This window comes from Cyanistes caeruleus, chromosome 3 (genome assembly GCF_971803275.1).
Source record: "Cyanistes caeruleus chromosome 3, bCyaCae1.hap1.1, whole genome shotgun sequence".
NCBI lineage: Eukaryota > Metazoa > Chordata > Aves > Passeriformes > Paridae > Cyanistes > Cyanistes caeruleus.
The window spans coordinates 71372801-71387331 of NC_141703.1; the positions used below are offsets into that span (position 1 = coordinate 71372801).

The following is a 14531-nucleotide window of genomic DNA, read 5'->3' on the forward strand; positions in this document are numbered from 1 at the left end:
AACATTCCATGAATTCCAGCTTCATCCCCCTGTCTCTGCAGTTCTAGTTCCCCTTGATCCTTGCATGCCTGACCGCAAGTGTCATGTCATGCCTCGAGTACTGGCGTACACAGAACAATGCTTGAGAAAGGGAGAGTGACCAGCCCAAGCCATGTGGCCAGAACCAGCAGATGAGACCTTTCAACATTCCAGGCTTTCAGAAGGCAATCACTGAAGCTATAAACTAGGTTATCTATAAATCACCACCCCTGCACCTGGTAACATGCTGTTTAAGCCCTGAAGAACAGAAGGTTGGCAGATGGTAGACAGCCACACAAAGAACTTCTCTAACAGAGCAATAATAAGAAAACATATGCTGTTCCAGAGGACTACTTTTAATGTAGCATTTTGTACACCACAGCAAAGTCTTATTTGTCACCCACCCTAATTACAGTGAATTACCATAATAGGCATGAGAGCAGATCCCACGGTAGTGCATGACAGATGCCAAATACAAATATGCTGTATTTATTCAACATGTCCACTTCTTTGACACATTTAAGTGGTTTAAATGATCGCTGATGTATCTGTGCTCAGGAAACTTGGCTTGTTTCAGGCTTTTGAAAGCTTCCCACTTCGCACGTCTCTCTTCGGCGTTGTGTTTGTATTCCTGTTCCGGCGTCAGGTAAGGTTGGCTGAGCCAGTATTCATTCTCTGCTTCAATTTCCAACCTTCGGATCATTGCTTGCTTCATTGAAGTGGTAACCTGTCTTGGTTGCCTGTACTTCCCAATCCACTGTTTTCCAGGAATTCTCTTCCGCAGTAATACTGTTGTTAAAAACATTTTGCCTTAAAACATAAATAGAAATACAAAATACTCATTACCTTAGGGACAAAAATAAAATTTTGACGAGATTAAAAGCTCTGCACTCACTCCACTGCCTCTTAGCTGGCCGGTTTGAAGTTTCACACTCAGAACCTGGTACTCACAAACCATCACACAGCAGGCAGCACAAGGCCACGTGCACTAGAAACTTAAGAATGAGAAAAGGGGAATTGAAATCTGTGTAGCTTAAGGATTTATTCAGTTATCCTTACACTGCAATTAAAACATATCCTCCATAAATTATTTAAGAAAAATCCAGTTACAGATACTCAAGAATGAAGGGTTCGCTTCACTCACGCCTTCTTCAAATAGCTGTGTTGTCAAAACAGAGTATTTCCAGCTCTGTCTTCTCACTCCAAACCTGACCTTTCCTCAGCATTAAGTTTGGAACTACAGTCTCTCCGTAAGCTTATTAGTATGTAATTACCTAGTCCTGTATCCTGACCGAAGGAAACCTGGTTGGTAGAGAAAAACAATATCCTGAATTAGAGCAAGTGGCGTAAGCGGAAAGCACCACGAGACTCTGACAGAACACGCCGGGTGTAAGGGGCAGGAAAGGCCGAATGACGTTCAGACTTTACGCAAATGCTCCTCGTTAACCTGTTCATTAGTCCCAAACCCGCTAACACCCAGGTTATTATATCCCAGGTTATTATATCCCGCATTACACGGGATTCCATCAGCTTTAGAGAGTCACAGAAAACGCGGAGTTGGAAGGGACCCACAAGGATCACCGAGTCCAACTGGCCTTGCACACGACATCGCCAGGAGCCACGCCATGTGCCTGAGAGAACTGTCCAAACCCTTCATGAACTCTGTCAGCCTTGGTGCCGTGACCAACCAAGTCAGCCAAGCACTTGTACCACAGCGCGAACCAGCACTGCCGCTAAGGGAAGCCAACCCACCCCGTTCCCACGGTGCAGCTACACGCCGGCATCCTACTCTCTGGTCCGATTTAGAAGCGAAGCCGCGGGGATCCGCGGGGGCACCGCAGCCCCAGTCCCCAGCTCCCCTCCCGGCCTCACTCACCGAGGAGTTCCGGCGGCGGCTGCAGCCCGCGCGGAGGAGCCAAGATGGCGGCGGGCGGGGGCCGCGGCTCTCGCGAGAGGCGGCGGTGGGCGGGGCCCGGCGGCACCAATGGGGCTCGCGCTGGCGGCAGTTTGAAGCCCCTCAGCGGCGCGCGCGGCCCTGCCCGGTTCGGTTTCGCTCAGCGTCGCCTCGGTCCCGCTGCCTCCGCTCGGAGCCATGGACGACGTGACCAGAGGCTTCTTCGGCAAGCTGCGGGACCTGGCCCTCACGGTGGAGAAGGAGGTGAAGCAGCTGGAGCGGGCCATGCGCCGGGAGGACTCCGGTAAGGGCAGCCCGCGGCCATGGGCGGCACGCCAGGGCCTGGTGGCTTCGCAATTGTTCCTCCTTGTTCCTCCTGGGGCTCCTTGCTCGGTTTGCGTTCCCCCCTGCCACCGTTCCCCTGTGCTCCCCTGGGAGTGCCTTTGGTGGGCCTGGAGGTCAGCCTGGGAGTTGCCCGGCTGGGAATTGTTTGGGCTCCTCCTCGTTATCTCTCTGAGCTCCTTTGTGGGTGAGTGGCTGAGTTGTTATCACGGAGAAAAACAGGATGACTGGGATGAAATGGAAATCACATTCCTGCTTCTCCTTCTTTTCGTGGATCGATATGGGAAAACATTTGCAGGGCACGGTCTCTCTCCGGACAGATAGCCCAGGCTTCTAATTGCTCTTATCTTGTCACGTAGCAGGCCCCGTCTTTTTGCAAATAGTGTTATTTGCATAGTGAAACAAGTGGTGATTGCTGCGTTGAGTAAGTGAGCAGTGCATCTGCCCAAGTGCGAATACGAGGGGAGAATTCAATTTTTCGCTGATATTTGGTTTTCACTGGTCTCTATATTACTTTTTTTCCGATTTCGTCCAAAGCTCTGTAAGGATAGAATTTTAATGTAAGTGATTCTTGACAGCCCAGGGACCTACTTGTTTTATCAATATCTGTCGTATACAGTATTAGCTGCAACATTAAATGGAAGCCTGGGCAGTGTCTCTGTGGAGTTTAACACACTGTAAAAAGAGCAGGTTTTTGCTGTGTAAGGTACCTGACAGGAACTAGTTCTCTTTGGTTTTGTCTGTACTGACTCTCTTTCTCTAATGGATGAATCCAACATGTCTAAAATATTAGAAGCAGAATGGTTTGAGTTGGAATGGACCTTAAAGGTCGCCTAGTTCCAACCCCCCTGTCATGGGCAGGGACACCTTCCACTAGACCAAGTAGCTCAGAGCCCCATCCAACCTGACCTTGGGCACTTCGAGAGATGGGACATCCACAGCTTCTCTGGGCAACCCGTTCCAGAGTCTCATCATTCTCACAGCAAAGAACTTCCTCCTTATATCTAGTCTAAATCTTCTTTCTCTTAGTTTGAATCCATTCCCCTCGTCCTGTCACTACATGCTTTTGTAAACAAAGTCCTTAAGTAGCCTCTCTTTCAGGCTGAACAATCCCAATTCTCTCAGCCTTTCCTTGAAGGAGAGGAGCTCCATCCTTCTAAACATCCTGGTGTCCCTCCTCTGGACTGGCTCCAGCAGGTCCCCATCCTCCGTGTGCTGGGACCCCAGAGCTGCTGCAGCCCTGCAGGTGGGGTCTGAGCAGAGCAGAGGGGCAGAATCCCCTCCCTGGCCCTGCTGCCCACGCTGCTCTGGATGCAGCCCAGGACACCTTTGGCTTTCTGGGCTGGGAGTGCACACTGACAGCTCATGGCCAGCCTCTCATCTGCTAATACAGGAAATTGCATTCCCATGTAGATTGTTACTTTCATGCTGAAACACTAAGACACCTCTTTTGTTTTCTAAACTATTTTATGTGAACATGTGTCTTGAAGACTATGAAGATGAATCTCCACTAACAGTCTTGCTTGACCTCCATTGCCAAATCAAGACTCAGAAGGTAACATCTTAACTTGCTTCCTTGTTGAAAAAGTACATGTGTGTGCATGTTCCATAGACTGATGGTTCTGTTTTGATCATTATGACACAATTCAACTTTGTTAGTCAGCAATTGTAGCCCTTATTTTTACTCTCTTATCTCTAAATCCTCATAAATAATCATGGATGTTGGGATAATGCCAAAAAACTTGTGGGTGACCCAAAGTAGGTTAGCAATGTTTCTTAGTTTGCAGTCACTATTGTCACTCAGGTCAGCAAGGAACAAAGGTTACAAGGGAGTTGTAGCTGTGCCAAGGTATGAGGAGAACGACTGAGGAACAGCAGCCATCAACAAAAAAGATAAGCTTGAATGTTTTCCATGACCAGCCTTTAGAGCAAAACCAATCTTCACAGAAGTTTCAGTACCTTCAGCCATTTAGTTCAGCTTGTGAAAAATGTTGTCTATTTCTTATACAGAACCAGAAAAAATGGGTTATAGAAATGACCAATATAGAAATAATTTAGTGATATTAAAAGTGAGGTTTACCTTCTCCTCTGCACTAATTCTTTGTACATATGGAGTAAGAGTCCAAGTTAATTGCTGTTATTTTTCTGGAGTAAAAGCATATCATTCTCTTGGCAAGGTTACCAGTAAGTAGTTATATTGTAAACTGTCATTACAGTTACTTTTGTAAGTTTCCATGCACTTATGCCCTTTATATTCCTGGTATTCCATAGGTATGTATGCCTGATGGTTTTCAGGTATAGAAAAGACCCAAATTCACTGCTTATCTTCATCTGAATTGCAGTTGAATGCTTACTCCCAAAATGCTTCATTGTTGATGTAGTTGTAAACAACTACCATGGGATGATTTGAAAATCAGTATTTCTATATTCCCCTCTCTGTTCCCAAAGAAAGATGTTAGTACCAGTCTTGACAAGAGTTACTCTGAAAAAGAAGCAATTCAAGAATTTATGAAGGCAAGTGAAACCTTGATGCAAAGAAATGCAGCAGATCTTGGAAAAATAAGAGAGCTGTTCCAGAAATATGGCTACAAACCACATGTCAAAGACTCTACAGGTAATATTTCTTGTCAGTAGAGTATGTGAAGGAAAGTATTTTTATAAAATGTTTCTTCTTAGCTATGTGTATATTTCTGTTAGTCAGGAGATCAAGTACCTCCATGTCATTTGCTTTATAGTAATATCCAGAGGGTGAAAGATTTTGTTGTGATTGGTAAATTTGGTTTGTGATAACCAAAACACAAACACTTGGAATTAGATCTTCTGGCATGCCTTTAGGTGTGTTGGGTTTTTTTCAATAATAATTATATTCAGAAAATATGTTAGCAAGTATGTTTTTATAACCCAGAGAATTACACTGCTTCAGCTTCTCATGCATGAGGAAATATTGTAGATCCACCTCATTTGATTTGTATTCACATGTGATGGTTTCATTAAATTAAATCACCCTAGAGAATATCTTAAAATATGTGTTTCCCAGCACAAATGGAACAAGAGAAGAATGTATGGGAATTAGATGGCATGTGACAAGCAATAGCATCTTGATCCTTGGAGGGGAAGGAGGTCCTTAATCCAGTCAGAAAATCTGCATACAACTGTCTGAAAAATCCAGATGTGCCAAATGAGTTAAAGTACTACACCTGTCAATGCAACACATACTCCATTTGGTATCAAGGGCCCAATCAGGCTTCAAAAAGCCTTTGCCAGGGTCTTAACCTTCTCTGAGCATTATCCTAGTCATTACACAAAACAAAATTATGGTTGTGAACCATATTGATGCCAAGTTTAGTTCCTATAGCTGTTTTATACAGAGAGGGCAGAAAGCTCTGATTTTTACCTTTCTTCCTATACTCCCTTTGCCTTTAAAGAAGTCTCCTAACAGAGCTACAAGGTTAAATTATTTAAGTTGTATTTTTGAGCTAAAAGTGTATCTAAAGACATAATACCACTGTAGACCAGAAGGTATAGTACTTTAAATAGCCTCCCTCCCGCTACCCACCTCACAGAATCAATTAAGTTGGAAAAGACTTCTGAGTCATCAAGTCCAACCTGTGGCCGAACACCACCATGTCAACCAGACCGCAGTACTGAGTGTCATGTTCAGTCTTTCCTTAAACACATCCAGAGACAATGACTCCACCACCTCCCTGGGAAGTCATTCCAATGTCTAATTACCTGTTCTGTTAAAAAATTCTTACTAATGTCCAACCTGAATCTCCCCTGGTGCAGCTTAAGACTATGTTCCCTTGTCCTCTTGCTTGTTCCCTGGGAGAAGAGGCCGACCCCAGCTGGCTGCACCCTCCTTTCAGGCAGTTCCAGAGAGTGATGAGGTCCCCCCTGAGGCTCCTTTTCTCCAGGCTAAACACCCCCAGCTCCCTCAGCTGCTCCCCACAGCACTTGTGCCCCAGACCCTTCACCAGATTCATTGTCCTTTACTTTCTACATCATGCAGAAATGCACAAACGTTTTGGTTTATTCAACTCCAAAAAGGAACAAATTACACATTTACCTATTTTTGCAGTGGACTCCTGTTTTTGAAAAAGCTGTCTCCTTTTACAAGTTCTTAGTTGCTGCTTCGTAACCTTTCCTCAATACTGTTTTTCTAAAGAATGAGCATTCTAGTACTGTGTACAGTCTTTGCTCTTTTCCCAAAAACCTTTTCATGTCTGTGCAGGGAAAAAATACACTTAGGTAAAAATCTTTGAATTTCATTTTCCCTAGAAATAATATTTACCAAGAATGAAATTCAGTAAATGTGTGACTTATAAATATAGCTTAGCTATAAGATACACTTTTAGCTTTTGATATCTGTTGTAGCTTCAGGTTCAGTGCTTTAAAGTGGAAGAAGGAATCTGTTTTTTGCAACAGCAAGCGAAATGATTTGAATACTGGGGAAGTGTCCCAATTTATTTTATAAATTCTTAAAACAAAAACTTCTGACATAATTTTTTTTTCCATTTCTTTTCTTATAAAGAAGAGGAGGATAAAGTTAACAGTGAATCAGCAGCGTCTGTCCAGAATAAATCTGATGAAGAAAAAGCAAACGATGTATCTCACCTCTCTGCTTCTACAGAGAAGCCACCGTTGCCCAAAGACGCCCTGCATAACCCCGAGCTCTCCGACTTTGGTCTCTCACAATACGCTTTCTCCAGGCCTTGGAGCGCGCTGAGAGCACAGCACACAAGTGCGCGCCAACTAAAGTCAAAGCATGAGACTCCGCTAAAACTGCGAACTCCCCGGGCTTTGCCCAAAACACCCAAGTGTAAGCTAAAGATGGATGACTATGAGTCTGCAACACCAAAACTTGAACACTTTAGCATGAGTGAACATACCATGTGTCTGAATGAAGATTATACGATGTCACTTATTCATAAAACTTCTCATACAATCAAAAAGTAAGTTACTGGAGTTCAGATTGTTTCTGTACTGAATTTTCTGTATTTTCTTCTTGCTAATGTATTGCCTTGCTCCTTTTGCCCATCTCTTTGTCTTCAGGTGGGTGATTGTTATCTCTCAGGCGCTGGGTCCTGTGCCATTGAACTTGCTACATATCTTTTCATGTATCCATTGTAGTGCCAGATGCTGACATGAAATACATCTGGATGTGCTCCTTGCCTTGACTGCACCATAAGAACCTTCCACACACAATTTATTTACAAAGAGAAAAACACAATGCGATCTGTTGTTTTCCTTAACCTTGAACCGGGGCTTGTCTGCTGTAGATATTACACAGCCAGTGTAAAGGTTGCAGAAGCTTTATTAATATAAACAGAAAGCAGTTTGTAAAGCATTCAATAAATTTATAGAAGCACTGTACTGTTTCTAACATAAGCCCTACCTTACAGTATATTCCTTTTGCTCCAGTCTTCTGCTGAAAAGACTTCTCTAGATTTTCACTGTTCTAATTATAAAGAAAAATAATTGCAGCAGTGAGGTCATGTGTGTAGTTAATAGGTCATGTTTTTATATGTAGTATTAGCAATTTCCATTTTGTTCCATGTTGAAAGCTGACAGTACCTAAATATTTGATATTCAGAGAAATTGTTTGGAAAATAAGGAACATATGCATGAAAACCACTCTAAAAATTCTACTGGTTCTACTCATTGTAAAAACTAAAAATCATGGTTTCAACTACCTCTAAGACTTCAAAGACAAAACGGACTTGAAAACTACTTTTTTATTTAAAGTTTGAGATGTGTTCATCTAAGTAAAATATACTGCTTATTGGGTTTTTTTTTTTTTTAGCTTAGACATTTTGTAGAGAAGATCTAAATCTTGTTATGATAGTTAACATCACTTTTTAAACATTTAAAATAATTTTTTTTAAAGACACAGACTTGTGTGCAGGTTAGGTAAGCTTCCTCTCTGCCTGGTATTGTCTCTTAACTTCACTGTTTCACTAGAATATTTTGGATATGAAAAAATAATTTTTAAAATTTGTTTCCAGTGTTATGGAATTGATATTAAATAGCTTGTCACTTTGAAATCACTAAATTTTATTTTAAAATAATTTTGGGATTTCTCATTTTAAGTAGTTATGTAATTACTAAAATTACTTTAAAGCTCTATATATTTGACTAAGATAAATAATCTTATTTAAAGTTAAAAATTCAATTAAAAATCTTTTTGTGTTCATAAAACCCTTATTAGTTTAAAAGCAAAAGATATTTCCTCTTGTACTATATAATTTCATAGGCAACAGGCAGTTCAAAATAAAACCCCTAACACAGAATTGATCATCTGTCCAACCCTGGACATCTGGTTTGGGTATGTTTTTTTTCTTAATGCCTTAGATTGAAATCTCGGTGATTGATCATTTGTGCCTGGACTGAACATTTGCATAAGACAAATTGCAGTAGAATCACAGATGAAAAAATCTATAAAAAATTCAGATTTGAGAAAACTAAATTTTTACTTGCGTATTCATGAATGAATACTAGAAAAGTGATTAGGTTGGCAATATTCCTTCAATTGTGACTTCTTCATAATACTTGAGAGCTATTTGGTTTGCAGGTTGTTTAAAAGAGGAGATGATACTGGAAGGAATTTGCCAGAAATGAGAGTCAAGGAAATCATGGTTACTCCTGCATCAAAATCAAGTAAGAGAGCTGAGAATGGTAAGTTAAAAATCTATGAAAATAATATACATATGCACTTTTACAGAATGCATGTGTAAATGCATTGTAAACACATGGTTAATTTAAATTGTGTTTCTAGCTAAATATGGTTATTTCAGGGCAAGTCATCATATGAGTAGTAATGTCTAAAAAAACGCTAATGGCTTCTGTGGGAAAGTTTCTTACTCCCTATAAATTTTTTCCTCATTCTTGTACTCATACATTCATGTACTCATTTGGAATTATGCAGAGGAATTGACCATTTTGTAACTGCAAATAATGTTATCCATATTTGAAATAAAATTACTGTTTTGCCTTACTTAGCCTTTTTTTTCTGGCGAATACTCATTGGATCTATTTGAAGACAGGAAAGGAAGGGGCTAGCAAGACAGTAATTTTTCAAGCGTAGTGCTAAAACTTCTTTGAGAGGAGAAGTAGATTATTTTAAAAATCTTGAGACAAACATAGTGACAATTGAGTAAATGAGAAGGTAAAGCAATGCTGATTTAAGTTTGGCTTCTCCAGCTATATTCAGTAGTGGGACTAGAACGGCTACTTTGCATTTGCTGCTTTTAAGGAATACTGTAATTTGGCTCAATCAAGCAAAATATCAACTAAAATGATACATGTTTTAGAAAATGAAACTGGAACTGGTAATAGTAATGTGTGTGTGTGTACTTATATACTTCTAATTTTATTTTGCTCACCCTTGATAGCAGCAGCTGACTGGATGGCTTCTCCTATGGTATTTGTGTTCTGTACTCCGGATGTGAAGGATAAAACAAATAACACAGTATCATCAAGGTCACCAGAGACAAAGGAACTGCCTCTTCCCAATCGTACAGCAACACCACAGTGTCCAGATTTTCAAACAAGATGGCTAAAAGCAGAAGCTAAGGTAGTAAATAGCAGTTATGTACATTTTCATACACTTTGTCTTAAGCAGATTTTAATACGTCAGCTTGGGATTCTTTTCCAATACTATTTTTTCTTATGTCACTGTAGAAGTTCTTTCTAATAGTAATTCTGTAAGAATATTTAGTAAATGCTTTACCTAACATAAGTAAATTAACTGAAGGCATTTAATACTCCTTTTGCAGCAGCAGGTAATGTCAGGGGGGAAGATTGAGTCAGTGACAAAGAACGATGCAAAAGATACACCATACAAAGAAGAAAAAATTCCTTTTGCTGCGAGCTCTGATGAGTATCTTAAACATTGTGGTGACCCTTCCCCTCCCAAACTGGAACACTATGACCATTTACTCAATACTCCTCCACCTCCAGAAATAACAAGGATACCAGATAATGTTCTAAAGGTTAGCTAATATGCTTTTTTTTCCCTAGCTATTTTTAATATCAAAATACTAGTATTAAAAGGGCTTAGTTCTATCTGAAATCCTTCTATTTTGAGTTCTTAGGTAATTCTTTTTATTCCTGTTTAATGTTTCCTATAGATGCTTTCCCAATATAATAAGGTAGACTCTTCTAAAGCCAAGGAAACAGAGACCAAGGCAGGAACTACACGCTATGAAAGCAGTTCCACTGATTACTGCAACAAAGAGAACAGGTTTGATTACATTTTACAAATTTGGTTAAGTAATTTAATTTGTAGGAAGTACAAAGAGGCTTTAATGCACTTAGAAATTAATGTAGCTGCTTGCTTTTCTACCATCAAAACAGCCCTTGTTTCTGTGACTAAATAACTGGGTTTTTGGCATGGTGTATGGCTACCTGTTTATAAAGGACAAATATTATAGCTGATGGTGTGTTTGGATCCTCCCAAACTTTAAAAAAGAAAAAAAAAAAGGGCAGAATTTTACTGTAGGTTTATCTCAAGGTATACTTTGTTTTGTGGCAATCAAAGCACCAATTTTTCTGAGTAAATTTAGGCAGTGAAACAAAAGAATTTGGAGACAAGTATCTAAGTGAGAGATTATTTCACCCTTGTTTTGGTAAAGACAGAATTCTTTAAATTAAAAGCTACAATAAGTATGAGTAATCTTAGAACAATTGAATTATAGTTTTATAAAGAACACCATCAATTTGAATATAAAAAAGCTTTTACAACAAGTTTATTAAAGCATACATATTCCTGATTCAATGTAATCTATATTATGCTTGTTGATTATCTGTTAAACTTAGAGTCTGTAGAGTCTCTTATTTAAATAAGAGGTACAAGGAATATGTAAGGAACAACAACCCAGAGTGAAACTGATAAAAGTTGGTATCTTACTATACTTGGGAGTTGGAATCCATTTGAGTCATCTCACTTTAGCTGACTCTTTATTTTTTTGTTGTCAAAATAAAAAAGACAAGTTTTCAATATTTCTGTCTTCTGCTAATTAAAAATATTATTTAAATAAGCTCATGATTATGTCTGGGTATATTTTCAGAGGATATCATGGAGTTTTCAAGACAAACATCTGAAATCAAACTGAAGACCATGTTGAAACTTTCATATTCATGGATCTTATCACCAAACCATAACAAGTTCAAAAAGCAAAAGGAAATACTGGTGGGAAGAAAGAGCCATACTGAGAAAAGGCTTTTTTAATGGAGAAAAATTCTTTATCCATTATGTGGATAAACTTGTTTGAACTAACAGCTTGTGCTTAATTTTCTATTGAAATTATTGGCAAAATGCATTGAGGAGCTTTAAACATATGGCACTTCAAAGAGGAATGAAGATCCATGTACAAGGTGGTACTTCAGTTGTTTGTTGTGTAGGATTGCATTTGCAGTAGGCTGTAGAGAGTACACTCAGGTTGTAATAAAAGGTAAGTCCAGTATATTGCTTTAAAAAGAGGATATCTCTGGCTGTTCTGGTGACTCTGCCATTTTAGGGCTGAGGCTGAAGTTTGGTACTTCAACAGTATTTGATATCTTCAACAGAAACAAGTAAATTGTTTTGTATTGTAAGAGTAACTCCTGCTTTACTGTTTAAAGTACTTCTGTGCTTTTAGTCCTTTCTGCATTGCTAAGATGTATCTGACACATTCCTGCATCAGACCGACTGTTACCGCTCTGGCAGACAGGCATTTCCCATGCAGCTTCTTTCTTTATACTTCAACGTTGTATCAGGTGCTGTGCATCTGGTTTCTTTGTAGCCCTAGAAGGTGACTCTTGCTCTACTGTGAACAATTTGAAAATGCATGATCATTACTGGTTATGTGTATCTTCAGCTGCTTGGAAGAATTTGCTGGCAGGTAGGTGATTGCTTCCTCTCCTGCTGCTGCCACGTGTATTCTCTTCAGTGCTGGTGTCACTTCTAACCCTTTAGTAGCTGACCAAGCTGAAGTTCTCAGAGCTGTTTGGCACTCTTTGGTAGTCATAGTAACTAGGATTTTTTTCTACCTGCACTTTTTCTGTTTTCCACTAGAAAACCCAGCTCCATATCCTTGTTTGAAGCCAGTTTGCTGTTTCCAGTGTCAGCTTTTCCTCTAAGTGACTGAGGACTGTTCTTAGCGTTTGCCTTCCAGCTGATGACTGAAATTCCGTCATTTCTATGAGGGCAAACATGCAACACGTGAGAGACTGTCCCGGGAGATGAGAATAAGTGGATGTTTTTCTGAACTCAGCTCCACTTTTTTTTTTTGACTCTTCAGGATATGCAAACATCTAGAGATTCCCACAAGTATTTCTTCATTTGCTTAGACTTGTCCTGGTTAAAGCTTAACAAGTAAAGGTGCCTTTTTTCCTGCTATTAGTAATTTTCCATTATAAGCATACAACAAATTAAGTGGAGAAAGTAATTTTTTACTAGTTCTGACCTAGGCACACTGTCATCAAAATTGATAGTTTCTGTTTAAAAGTGTGAATGTATTAGTGTGTCAGTCTGTGAGCTTAATTAACAGTATTGGATGCTAAATAAATCTGTCTCAAATGCTTTGTGTGTGCTATAAGAACACATCTCTACCCATCCTCTTCAGAGAGTGAAGGCCACACATGCTTCCAGCTTTTTCATAGATTAAAAACCTGGTGGGGTGAATGCTACTTCTGGAATTTAATGGCCTTGGAAATGCACAAAGTATTCTTGCTTCAGAACAAGAAGGTTTCAACCAAACAGATTTACCAGCACTAAACAGGAGGGATTTCACAGCCTGCATTTTCTTTCCTGCCCTGAAGCAAGCCAGATACTCTTTTAACATAAAATGGAGCAAGAAGCACTACCGTCCCAGACCTTGCTGTATTCCCCCTGCCTTCAACTAATGAAATTCACAAAAGGGCTTAGAAAAGTCTCTTCCCTAAACTTGAGAAATAACTCAGCACTCCACTGTGCTTTCCTCCATTAGAGAGCTGTGGAGCTGTACCTTGCAGTGCTGAGGTTCTCCTGCAAGTCACTTGCATAATTTTGCTTGCCTATTAATATTTTTTGCTACATATTATTAACTAATAATTATCTTCATTATGACAAATGAAACCTTAAAATCTTCTGGTCTACTCAAGCTGTTGTGACATGATATAGGGATGAGACTTTTTGGAATCAAGAAATTAAGTTATGTCAGTTTTGTTTTTCTTGCTGGCAATATTACTCTAACACACATAATATTGTTGTTTGTATTCTTTTTCTATAGGCAAAGCACTGCTCTGAGGTAGATATAATCACGGCAGCAAGACAAAAACTACTTTTAGTTTGCTGTACTGCATCTTTGAAATTCCTTTAGGTTTCAGGATGTCCTAAGCAATAGTTTGAATAATGGGGGGGGGGGGCAGAAATGGCAGAGTGAAAGTGTAAGCACTGGAACACTGCTGAGAGAGGCAGTGGAGTCTCCTTCTCTGTAAATATTCAAAACACACCTGGATGCAATCCTGTGCAATCTGCTATAGCATGGGGGGTGGGACAGGTGGCTGTGTGAACAAACCAAGGATGTAGCCATGGGGCTGGAAGAGGGTAAAACTCCTCTTAAGCCAGTGTTGCTGCTGGAGGAAGTTTCATCCAGCTGCACTCTCAATAACACATCAAACATCAAAGTGGGAATGATGCAAAATAACCTAAATTTTACATGTTGGTTTTTTGTGGGGTGAATCTCTTCAACAGCATTGGCCTGTCAAGAAGTGTCATTTGGATAGCCAGTAGCCACATAAGCAGCAAACACAGTGGTTCTGTAAGAGACAGTCATCACCTGAAAACAAGCAAAATTGCCAGAGAACAGTTTTGTGTTGTGCTTTATTTAGTTTAACTGGAGGCTGCTTCCACTAGAGCCTGTTTCACCAATTCCCTTGCACAGAATCTAGGGGTTATACAGTTTTACAATGGATTTCTTCATTTGCCAAGACACTGAAAGGCTAATTATTTTTGTTTTCTAGTTTGCCCTTCACAACAGTAATCTTAAGCTCAGCTTTAGCCTGTGTGAGTGCTGGGTCAGATGTTAGGGAAGGGTGAGAAGGGGATCACATCTCCTAGCAGTGCCTGCTCTCAGAAAAGATTGAGCCCAGCACAAAATTGCTTTTCAGTATTTAAAAACATGTGGGGAGTAACCATAAAATCATAGCCTTTACTTTTCCTTCATTTGCTGTGGTTCTTAATATTTTTTCTCTCTTTTTTTTTTTTTAAGTGTATCAAAAGTATTAGCTGACAGTACCCCCCTAATCCCATTTGTTG

At 39.9% G+C, this 14531-nt stretch overlaps 2 protein-coding genes across 12 annotated transcripts; one reads left to right on the forward strand and one right to left on the reverse strand.

Moving 5' to 3' along the window:
- Positions 1 to 353: 353 nt before the first annotated feature.
- MRPL57 (mitochondrial ribosomal protein L57) lies at positions 354 to 2023 on the reverse strand. Of its 4 annotated transcripts, none has more exons than XM_023919607.2 (3): positions 1895 to 1974; positions 1293 to 1320; positions 354 to 828 (listed from the first exon to the last, which is right to left on the reverse strand). In XM_023919607.2, the coding sequence occupies exon 3, from the start codon at positions 821 to 823 to the stop codon at positions 512 to 514; it is 312 nt and encodes a 103-aa protein (XP_023775375.1). In that variant the 5' UTR covers positions 824 to 828; positions 1293 to 1320; positions 1895 to 1974; the 3' UTR covers positions 354 to 511. The 4 variants fall into 4 exon arrangements, with proteins under 4 accessions (XP_023775375.1, XP_023775385.1, XP_023775365.1 ...); XM_023919617.2 differs by lacking the exon at positions 1895 to 1974 and adding an exon at positions 1771 to 1832; XM_023919597.2 differs by lacking the exon at positions 1293 to 1320 and having other exon boundaries at positions 1895 to 2023.
- SKA3 (spindle and kinetochore associated complex subunit 3) lies at positions 1944 to 12815 on the forward strand. Of its 8 annotated transcripts, none has more exons than XM_023919559.2 (9): positions 1944 to 2216; positions 3745 to 3809; positions 4703 to 4868; positions 6786 to 7206; positions 8826 to 8929; positions 9646 to 9827; positions 10030 to 10245; positions 10384 to 10496; positions 11323 to 12815. In XM_023919559.2, exons 1-9 carry the CDS (start codon positions 2111 to 2113, stop codon positions 11354 to 11356), a joined length of 1407 nt encoding a protein of 468 aa, XP_023775327.2. In that variant the 5' UTR covers positions 1944 to 2110; the 3' UTR covers positions 11357 to 12815. The 8 variants fall into 8 exon arrangements, with proteins under 8 accessions (XP_023775327.2, XP_086737995.1, XP_086737996.1 ...); XM_086881869.1 differs by having other exon boundaries at positions 9649 to 9827; XM_086881870.1 differs by having other exon boundaries at positions 1967 to 2216; positions 10033 to 10245.
- The last annotated feature ends 1716 nt before the right edge of the window (positions 12816 to 14531 follow it).

What these genes read in the sequence shown, in the direction of transcription:
- MRPL57 (XM_023919597.2), bottom strand. Translation starts at nt 823, where the DNA reads ATGTTTTTAACAACAGTATTACTGCGGAAGAGAATTCCTGGAAAACAG.
- SKA3 (XM_023919531.2), top strand. Translation starts at nt 2,111, where the DNA reads ATGGACGACGTGACCAGAGGCTTCTTCGGCAAGCTGCGGGACCTGGCC. An exon ending in CATGCGCCGGGAGGACTCCG is followed by an intron (nt 2,217 to 3,744) that starts GTAAGGGCAGCC and finishes TGTGTCTTGAAG; the next exon opens with ACTATGAAGATGAATCTCCA. An exon ending in AAGTAAGAGAGCTGAGAATG is followed by an intron (nt 8,930 to 9,645) that starts GTAAGTTAAAAA and finishes CACCCTTGATAG; the next exon opens with CAGCAGCTGACTGGATGGCT.